General features: G+C 35.0%; 1 protein-coding gene across 1 annotated transcript; it reads right to left on the reverse strand.

Moving 5' to 3' along the window:
* Window positions 1–684: 684 nt before the first annotated feature.
* On the reverse strand, window positions 685–2,595 carry LOC130734360 (polygalacturonase-like). Its single transcript, XM_057586725.1, has 4 exons — window positions 2,407–2,595; window positions 1,907–2,218; window positions 1,290–1,808; window positions 685–1,124 (listed from the first exon to the last, which is right to left on the reverse strand). The coding sequence occupies exons 1-4, from the start codon at window positions 2,530–2,532 to the stop codon at window positions 897–899; spliced, it is 1,185 nt and encodes a 394-aa protein (XP_057442708.1). The 5' UTR covers window positions 2,533–2,595; the 3' UTR covers window positions 685–896.
* Window positions 2,596–10,755: the final 8,160 nt, after the last annotated feature.

Consider the following 10,755-nt stretch of genomic DNA (forward strand, 5'->3'; position numbering starts at 1 on the left):
GATGCATCTTCTTTTCGGGAGCCCAACTCATAAAAACTTCATAGCTAAGTGTGCTTGACTTGGAGCAATATTGGGATGGGTGACCTCCTGGGAAGTTTTCCCAAAAAGTGCGCGAGTGAGGACAAAGCGCACTGAAAAGACTCGTGTTGTTACCGTGAGGCCAGTTCTCCAGTCGGGATGTTACACTGTCGAACCCAGGGCTGCTAGAAAGCAACCAACAATGCATCCACAAACAACAAACACCAAACTAGGAACTTTTTTGTCATCCTATTTAGTATTTATATTTTAACTGATGAATTTTGATTTAAATGAATATTTTGTTAATATCATTTGTATGATGTTAAACACCGTCGATGGATTTTAGATTTTAGAAAGAAAAAAATAGATGAGTGTTATTATGAAATTAAATAATTGGGGTGGAATGTTGATTTTGCATATAAATTGAATTGGGTGTTATTCAAACAAATCTTTAAGGGTGAGTATATTTTAATCTTAAATAAAAGATTTGTTTGTATTAAATATTTGAGGAATAGTTTAGATACTAAAAGAAAAAAAACAATATGAAAGATAGGAAATCCAAAGTCATTATAAATAAATTTAAATGTGATTAATTAGTTAATAACAAATTATATTAATAAGAGATAATTTCTAAAATTTTCAAATTAAATAAGAATAAACAAAAAATTGTATCCAACAAAGGGAAAACATCTTGTAATTATTGTGTCAACTGATAGAAATTAAAGTCTTGGAAAAATTGTTTACATGAACCCGCATTTCGGGACTAGAATCATTAGCATCCTCGTTTTATGGGGATGAGTTCTATACCCTTAAAAGGAAAATAGAAAGTTAAAGAAAATATTATAATCTTGGACACATTATGCCATGTTAAAGTCATTCTAAGCTGCCGGTGCTACACATGTAGGAGCTTTTCCAGTAACTATTGGCTTGACATTAGCACATTTGGCGGTTGCTGGGGCTCCATTGAAAGTAAGATCAACACCATTTAGCTCTACAGTGTCACAAGGTACACCACTGCTGCAAATAAGAATTACTCCTTCCGGAGTTGCTGAAGTGCCCCTAATGTTCTTGAACGAAACCTTGCTTATCTTTATTTTAGATGGACTCTGGCTCATTTAAAGAAACCAACAAATGGACAACAATCAGTCATATAAATTACTTTAGTGTATGGACAATTAAATTACTAAATTTTAAACTATGAACATTATTTTTTAAAAATGAAAATATATGTTAACTTTTGCATTAATAAATATAAGTTTAGGATTAAATACCTTTTTGGAGCATTGGTTCCATGGACAATACTCTTGGTCGATGATAATAGGGTTCTTTACATTGACCATGATAATGTCTTCGAAATGCATATCGGTTATAGGAGCTGTTCCTGGGGTGCTAGGCCAAGTCTTGATCCTCACACCATTATCAGTGTTTGTCAAAGTGCAATTCTTTACATAAAATCCTTCTACAGGCTTTTCATCCGGGTACTTTCCGAGGCTACCAACACTAATACCATGACCTGGTCCGCAGTTGACATTTTGAACAAGTACATTTTTTATTCCATCACCTAATGAGACGCAATCATCTCCGGTACCAATATTTGTGTTAAGAATCTTCACATCAGTTGATCTTCCAACGTGGATTCCATCTGTGTTCGGACTCAAAGCAGGGGCAACAATTTTGAAACCATCAAATGTAAAATTGTTGCAACCCAAAACATTGACATTGAAGCTTTTGCTATCTTTGGAAGTAATGTCACGAACAATTGAATTATTGACGTAATTAAAAGCAAAATTCTGTTGACATCAGACAAAAAGATCAATTGTTGATTTATTATTGTTTGATAAATGTGTAACATACTTGGAATGAAAATGCAAGAGTAATCTATATTTACCATGGGAAGCAAGGTGCAATGCTTGTTTTTTGAACAATCATTTCTTTTCCAAGCAGTTTCACCAACACCATCAAAAACTCCTTTACCCGATAAGGTGAAAAAGCTAATATAACTAAACTGCACCCATGTGCCAGCCCCTTTGAAGTTCCTTGGGTTTACAGGTGCTTTAATTGTTCCATCAACTTGAACTTCAATATGGGCCTTGCAAGGACCTTGGACCTGTACTGCACCCATCTTGTATGTACCATGAGGAATCACAATTTTGGCTGAAGTGGTTGACTCACATGCTTTTTTCCAAGCATTTGTAAAAGCCTTAAGAATGTGTAAAACTCGAATCAATTATTTGATTATAAACTAAAATAAATAATATATAGTACTTGCTTGTGATATCACCAATTTAGTTGGATAAAACTAAGTTTCGAGCGAAAAGTGAAATAAGTTTTTTCATTTCCAAAAGTGAAATAATTTTTTTCTTAATATAATCAATGATAAGATAATACCTGTGTTATATCTGCATTCGGTGCTCCGCCAAATTTTGATATCTCAAGGACCCATGATTGAGCTGTACTAAAGCCATAAAGAAATGAGACAAAAGCAATTATCGCGATATTGAGCTTCATATCCATTATAATTGTTTTTGTTAACACGCTATGTCCTTGCACTTCTTTTCAATTCATGAATTTGATTTTGAAGTATGTTCGAGCACTATTTATACTTGAATAGCAAAGCGTTAACATTATGAGAAAAATAAGGAACCTCTTACTAAATATATGATTTTTCCAATATTAGGTGTTTGTTATGTTTAGTACTATTACTAATAATCATCTATCACTCATTAATTAATAAGAAATTACTATTAATAACAACTTAGTTTATAGGAAGAGGCTATTGTGAGGCATGTTGGTATATGGTGTGTGGGTGAAGGATGATAATAACCTACAGTATAAGGTTTTCTGGATTAAATGTATATTTTAATTGTCAAATGAATTTTGAAATATACAGGTTAATGTTAATGTTTTTAAATTAAAATTTTTCCCTTTACTTCCCACATAAGCTTCCCCACATCAAATTTTTAATCCCTCACCTTCTATTTTTTTAATCTGCATTGTACATTTTAAAAGTAACACTTTCATAAGTTTTATTGAAAACAAATGAAGATAAATTAATCAACAACATTCAACATGGGAACAATCTCTCCCATGTGGGAAAATAATCCTTGATAGGCTATCCAAACAAAAACCAGTACAGAAAGAGAATAACCCCAAAAACTCATACCAGAACTCAATATAGCCTACAGGGAAACTTTAAACAAGCAAGAAACAAAACCTTGGGGAAAACCCCACTATTCTATTGCACAGACACACTAACATTTCATAATTAATAATTAACATTAAATCTACTCGGTATTATATGAATTTTGCCTCCAATTTTTCATAATTGTTTCCATCATTCTTATTTTCCTTAACTTCAAATAGCACATTTAAAAACGATGCCTCCTTATCGGTTCATCTTACAATTCTTTCCTTTATCTCTCATCCTCAGCCATTCTCTACCAAGTAAGACTTTACTTTTTTTTTTTCTAGTCCTCCACACTCTTTATGAGCGGCATATCCATTAAGGAGTTGATCAAGTGTGCTCTTCATCCTAATCAAATGGCTTGGTGTGAGTTCATGGAGGATAGGTGATTAATAGTTAGGGAGATGATATTGTGGTGCCCTAAAATGTTTTCTCTTATGTTTTAGTGTGTTTCCCTTTTTTTATAGAAAGTTCATGTTTTCATTTGTTTGTTCTTATTTTTCATTCAATTCATTATTCTTTTTATGCTTTTAGTTTTGCAGGTGGATCATATCTTTCACCATTGTCGATTTGCAATAGGTTGAATTCAACAGAATTATTGCATCCTTAAAAAATCATACATGTGTCTCACTTCATTCTTTGACAACAAGATATCAACTAGGAGTTTGCATGATAATATCCCTCATCTCTTGGCCCGAACAATGGTTAATTTATAATACATCAAGGAGATCACGGTCAAGCACAAGCCTTCGTAGCTTAATTATGGATTCTTCAATCCTAGGCTCTGATTGAGCAGTTTCTGTTGGTGTCATATAACGACAATTCTGAGATGAAGACGTAAAGGACAAATCGTATATAAAGTGATCTAAATCAAGTGTTGGGTTCTTGTCAACTTGAGCTCTAAATGTTTCACGATCAATATGTGCTGAAGGCGTGTGGAATGAAGTCAAAGACTTGGTACTGGATACTAGAGCCACTCTCGTAGTTATTAGAGAAGCGGTCTTCAGAGGATTATTTTCTTGATTAGGGTCTCCATATGCAATATCCGCTTCAATATCACTTGCGCATTGATCTAGGAATTCTTCGTCCCCTTCATCTCCTTGAACATTTTTACCCTGAAGAAGAAAATAAAGAGGATTATTTGTATCAGCGAATTAGGAAAGATAAAGTATCTTACGTTTATTTTGACACCCAATCTAAAGCGATGGAAAAGAGGACGATTTCACCACCTGAAGTACTATTATCACTTGATGTGATGTAGGAAGAATTAAGATGTAAGTATTTAATTAAGGTGGTGGATTGGCTTTCTTCAAGGCCTTTGGAGTAGGGGTTCTTTGCAAATGAATGAAGTAAAGAAGAGTTCCCAACAACAAATTGTAAATTGTGGAAATAGATAAGGACATGGGAATAATACCTGGTAAATTTCATCTTTTGCGGGTGTCAAGTTCTTGGAACTCGTGTATGTAGCTACGCTTGACGTTGATCTGACATAACTCTTTGATGGAATCTCGTTAAACATGATCTGTGAGGTTTCGACGAGAAGTTGGAGGTTTATTTGTTGACTTCCCCTTCTCGCCGCGAGCTGAAAAGGAATAAGGTCATTTATGCAAAATATTTGATTAAGGCCTACGCTGAAGGTATGAAAAACACTAGAAAGGGGGGTTTGAATAGGTTTTAAGTTTAAAAACTTTCCCTTTAAGATTTTAGCAAATCTTCTAAGTAACTAAGACAAAACGTGCAAGAGATAAAGAGAGGAGAAAATCACATAAGTGTTTTATCCTGATTCACTTGATAAATCCCTCAAGCTAGTCCAGTCCACCCGTTAAGGTGATTTCTTCCTTCGTAGAATGAAGGTAATCCATTAATCAAAGATTGTTACAACTGCACTAGCACACCTTGCTCAGTGACTTACAAATCTAAGAACTAGCAACACTAAGACAAACAAGTCTTAGTCTTCTCAAGGAATCTGACCTACCTGGTTCCTTAAGGAAATACAAACAAAGTTTGTGAAAAGTTTGGGTTTACAATGAGTTGGTTCTAAACAAACAGGAGTAAACACAATAAGAACAATGAAAAAATATTTCTAAGGTATTCGCTGGTAAGTTTCACTTGGATTGCACAATATTTTCTTAGTCAATTTCTTCTCTCTTCAGCCTTTAAATACTCCAAGGTGAAAGTTTTGTATCCGTTGGAAGGCAATTCTGGAAATTCCAGAACCTGTTGTGGCTGAAGCTCGTTAGGTAAGGCGACAGAATAGTACACTGCTTTTGTACTATTGAAAATTACATTTGCCTTATCCTAGTTGACTTCTGATCTTTGGAGACGCTTCGTGTTGGAACTTGTGAAGCAACTTGATCAAAGTCACGAGGAAGCTTGGATCCTCTAACCTTCATAACTTCTGCATCTGAACCGTTCACTCAGAACTTCTGGTCTTCAAAATCAGAAGTACTTTGGTCTTGAGAGCCAGATTTCTCTGGGTCTTGAGAATCTTCAAGTCTTCAGCTTCTGGACCGTTCGCTCAGAACTTCTGGTCTTCATAATCTTCAGCACCTGAATCTTCATAGCCCACATCAGAGCTTTAATCTTCAGAACATCTGAAGCATTGACAACCGTTCAGAAGAACGTAGTGAGTGCAGAAGCGTCTCAATGGTTACCATTTGGTCTTTATCTTCTGATGAATATGTCTTTGGATCAGAATCAGAACCTGATTGTCAAACACTTAAAAGATAAACGTTAGAGTACCATAATTGTTCATACACAAATATAAGCTTGTTATCACCAAACATAGAGTTGTACAACCTGACCAAATCTTGGTCTTACATACACATTATGAATATTTCTTGGCTTCCTCATATTTGTCTTCTTCTGCATCAAGATTCATAAACTCATATTTTGATTTCTTATTTCTCTCTAGAGTAATGCTTTAAGAGTTCATTTTTCGAGTCTGTATAGAATTTGACGAATGGAAAATGTGAAGACTCGGTAAGGTAAAATAGAAACGTTTTTCAAAAATAAGGGGAGAACTTTTCGTAATTACATGAGATCGAGTTCGCAAGGCCCTTCTTTTCAGACTTTGCTTCCTGGGCCGGGAGTTTTGGTTCTTGCCACTATTGCTTCCAACATTCGATAGTCTCTATTGGGTTTGAATCGAGATAGTTGTGGTTTTACATTAACAATCAAATATGAAGAAGTGGAAAAAATATGTTAAACCCTGAATGGGAAGTTTACTGCGGAAAATATACTTGAAGTAATGCAAAGATGGTGCTCAGCAAAGTAGTACATTGAGCATTTCTTCAAAGTTACCCTATCACAAAGTGGCTTAAATGAATTATCGACTCTGTCTAAGGAAGAAAACAAAATCCACTTTCGGAGCACAACGGGAAAATCCAAAGAAAACTTGAAGTTTGGAAAAGGCAGAAAGTTGGGGAAACGCATCCTCAAGGAAAATTTGTATTTGTCTTTAAAAGGAGGAAATCAAATTTTCAAAACACTTGCTTCGAGTTTCCTTATTATAGCTTAAGCCGCCTCGTGAAGGGTATTCTTTATTTGACAAGGTATGTACAAAACTTGGAAGTATCTTTGAAATGATTGAATTTATTTTACATGCGTACCTCGACTATTCCTAGAGGGATCTCCTTTCTACACACCAAGAGTTGTTGTTATATTATCGAGACACACCTAAAGGGGTATCTTGATAGGATCATAATAATAAGTCTACCAGTCCTCAAATAATTTAGTGCAAAAGTAAGATAATTCAAAGGGAACTTGAGTAAGTTCAGGGAATCTTTCCGTATAATCCTAAAGAGTATGCGCCCAACTTTCAAAGCTATCAACAAAAACATCAATGGGAATTGTTTCTTTATATGTGAAGAGTTTTGCAGGACGAAGTTGGCTCAGCTCAAATTTGTCTGATACAAGTTGAGGTTGAAGGTCAAACAGGTCTAAAGGTAAAAGAGAAACTTTTGCGAGATAAAACGATTTGCAAATTTAAGTCTCGTTGCTGAGTGGGTTGAAGGATTTCTAAACCACGCTAGGTTTTTTAAACTCGAGGAAGAGTTTCTAAACCACGCTAGGTTTTTTAAATTCGGATGCTAGAAGGCGTTACCTTCAGGAAGAGTTTTTTAAACTCGAGGAAGCAAGCCAAATATATTTTGAAGTCTTCCCAAGCGGATCTTTTATCATCTAAAGGAGTAAGGTGAGAGAGTCTTTGACCCTCAGCATACTGAAGAACATCATCAAGAGCAACCATAAGGAGTTTTGACTCAAAAATGATATTCATCCAGAGCTTCATCCAACCATTCCTAAAAACCGTCGTTGATCATATTCGAATGGTAGTTACTAGTAACTGCTACAAAAAGCAAACTGAAGCGGTTTGAACTACTGCAAAATGTACATATAACTGTTGAAATTTGCCTATTTTATTGTTTTGTCTTCAAGCTCATAATGTCTAAAATTCTAATCCATCAAAAATTTCTTACCAACATGTTGTGGGAGGTGTTTCTCCTGCATGATACTTACCATCTCAAATACCCTCAAACAATGACAAATGACTCTAAGTTCATACAAATATTTAGCCTAAATTAAATCTCTTCCAAAATTCAATTGGTTAATTTTCATCATTAATCAATTTTGTATTGATAAAAGACAATTGTTTTATGTTGGTTCAGGATCATAGATAGGAAAAATGACCATGGTAGAAGGGGATTATATTACTGTCATCAAGGACATAGAAAAATAAAAGTAGAAGTTTTTTTCCCCATTAAGTAGCATTTTCATCTGCAATTGAAGGGGTTATTTATATCTAAGTCAATTTAGTTACTAATGCCTCGTATGTGCTCGAAAAAAATTGTCGTTAGTAGGTTTCCGACAAACAAAGCCACTAGTAAGTTACTAACGATCTTATGCAACTGTAACGTATATACTACTTTATAAAATACCATTAGTTATTGTTGCCTACAAGGTGTCTACTAATGACCTTGTGGTCATGGATAACCTCTTGAATAAATTTGTTATTACATACAACGTCCGATTGTTACCGACGGTCTTTAGTCATATAAGTAATGACAAGTTTTTTCTGTATTGTATTGAGCTGCAACAAATGTTTTTCAGATTTCATGCTTAATTTTAATTCAGGCTTAAATATGTTTTTGGTCCTATGTATAGGAAATTTTTTGTTTTGGTTCAAATTTTATTTTATTTTGTTTGAATCCTCAATTTTCTCTCATTTTGCTCGATTGAGTCATAATTTGGTTATTATGCTCCCTACTTTTTATGGCAAAGAACTATTTTACTTTTAAATAGAACATACTTTCTTGCCATTTCAAAAAAGATTAGTTATGTTAAAAATATGATACTAATATACCTCTAGCAGTGAATTGTGCATTTTATATGAACCTTACTTTTGTTACATTGCACAATAACCACTAGAATGTGGTAATAATATACATAACATCCCTGCAATACAACTCAAATTTCAAGCCATGAACATATCTTCTTCTAAAGAAATTTAGATCTAAGCAACTACCCGCGATAAAGGTTTCTTTTCTTTCTTCTCAGTAATCAACGACGATGTTCTATTCTATATTTGAGGGTTGCAAGCTACTCATCAAACATACTTTAGAATATTTTGTTTTGTACTAAGGTTTTCCATAGGGTGGTTATGAACGGGTTCAGAAAAACGTCGTGGTTCGTCAAGTTAAAACTACCACAGGCCCATGATTGCCACTATTCCTTTGCGTCCTTTAGTTTGGTCGTATTTTAGGTCGGGTTTTGCACGTGCGGTGAAGTTTGTCTAATAAATGGTAACCGACGAGACAAAAAAATGGATGAGGAGGAAAACAAACTGATTAAATTTGATGGAACCGAAAAAAATAAAGTAGAGTAGTTCATTGTCATATATGTCATATTTCCATAAATCTAGAAAATTGTTTAAAAAAAAGATCAAAAAAAGAGAAAAAAAGATCACATAAAAATACAAGAGGATGATGATCAATCTGACTTTGTTGCGCTTTCACCCCATCATGTGGTTAGTACCTGGTGGTGGTTCAAGGAGAAAACACGACATTGGTGCTCGTAGATGACAAAAGGTAGCGCCTTCGTATGTCGTGGCCTGTGGGGAGTGGATTTACGTGAGAAGACAATAGATCCAGAGATGACAAGAGCATTGAGCGGATTGAACGAAGCATAAATCGTCTTCTTCTGTGAAGCTATTTCTAGATCTAGAGATGGGAAGTGCAAAAAGACGGCATGACGGCATATCCAGAGATAGGACTTGCGGACAACGGTGATGCAGCGAAAGAAAAGCGAGCTCGATCGAGAGCTCCCTTCGCGATGGAAGCTTGTGATGATTGCTATTCGTGACGACCAAATCGAGCAGCACGGTGGGTTGAAGAAGCTAGCACATGGCGGTTGGTTGCGGCATACAGGAGAGGGTTTGAGTCCTATAGGCTAATAGAAGCAACTAGTTTTTGTTTATTGTTGAGAGATGACAAAAGGAGAAGAGAAGTTGTGAGGCGCCACCGTCGTAAGGAGAGGAGAAGAGTAGGAATCAATGGATTTTTTATTTGAACTGAGAGAGAAAGAGGAGGCGTGGTTATGGCTAGGTTAAATTAATTAAATGAGTGGATGTGACTAGGTTTAAATCTGATAGGGTCTTTTTTTTAACACTTCCTCAGTAAGAACGGAGTTAGGCTTAGCTACCGTTCCAAAGTCCCAAACCCACATGAACCCATAGAATTGGACTAGTTTAAATCCGTGGCCGAACTGAATCGGCCATTCAGTTAAAAAACCACTAATATGCTCGGGTTTGGTTCGCTTCGGCCCCTTTTTTGATACAGCAACTAATAAAACTTGTGTAATCCACCAAAATTTCTATCTAATAGTTTTTATTTTTCCTAAGGACCTAACAAACCAAAATTAAATTGTAAGGTATAGGACTTAATAGTGGGCAGAATATGTTTTAATCTCCTCCATTCAATAAAATAATATTAAAACCTAATGGTTCTAAATCTTTGTCCATGGGTGGACCAATTTTTTTCTTGATCCATATACTAGACAAAGTCCGGAATAAAACCCACAAATTATTTGTTAAGAGTTGTTATCTTTTTTTGAAAGGGTTCTTATCTAGCTATATATTAATTAAGCTCTTAATTTTGCTAAGTTTCTACAATGGGGTGTTTGCGTCTTTAGCATTATCTTGGCCAATCCACAAAACTGCCAAAATCACTTGCGGATAAAACAGGCAAAGCAAATTAGGTATGGAAAAGGACATAATTAACAACCACGTATGTTTATAATTATTTCAATCATTAATGTAACCGGATAATAGAAACAATAGATTCTACAGTTCAAACATTTAACCACACATTCACTTATTTCTCTTTTTTGGCATACACCTTGCTGGAAAGTGGAACATAGAGAGATTATTGTGCGTCTCTCGTCATAGTGGGTTTTCATTTTCGAATTAAATAAGTAATAAGTTACTCAACATATCACTCATCTTAAGGGTATAAATATGGAGAATGCTAGTGTAATCAAAGCACACCCAACTTCAC

Source organism: Lotus japonicus, chromosome 1 (genome assembly GCF_012489685.1).
Source record: "Lotus japonicus ecotype B-129 chromosome 1, LjGifu_v1.2".
Classification (NCBI taxonomy): domain Eukaryota; kingdom Viridiplantae; phylum Streptophyta; class Magnoliopsida; order Fabales; family Fabaceae; genus Lotus; species Lotus japonicus.

Coding starts and splice junctions, on each gene's coding strand:
- LOC130734360 (XM_057586725.1), bottom strand. CDS start 2,532: ATGGATATGAAGCTCAATATCGCGATAATTGCTTTTGTCTCATTTCTT. Junction 1,809..1,906: donor ATTGCACCTTGCTTCCCATG/GTAAATATAGAT, acceptor TGATGTCAACAG/AATTTTGCTTTTAATTACGT. Junction 1,125..1,289: donor GGAACCAATGCTCCAAAAAG/GTATTTAATCCT, acceptor TAAATGAGCCAG/AGTCCATCTAAAATAAAGAT.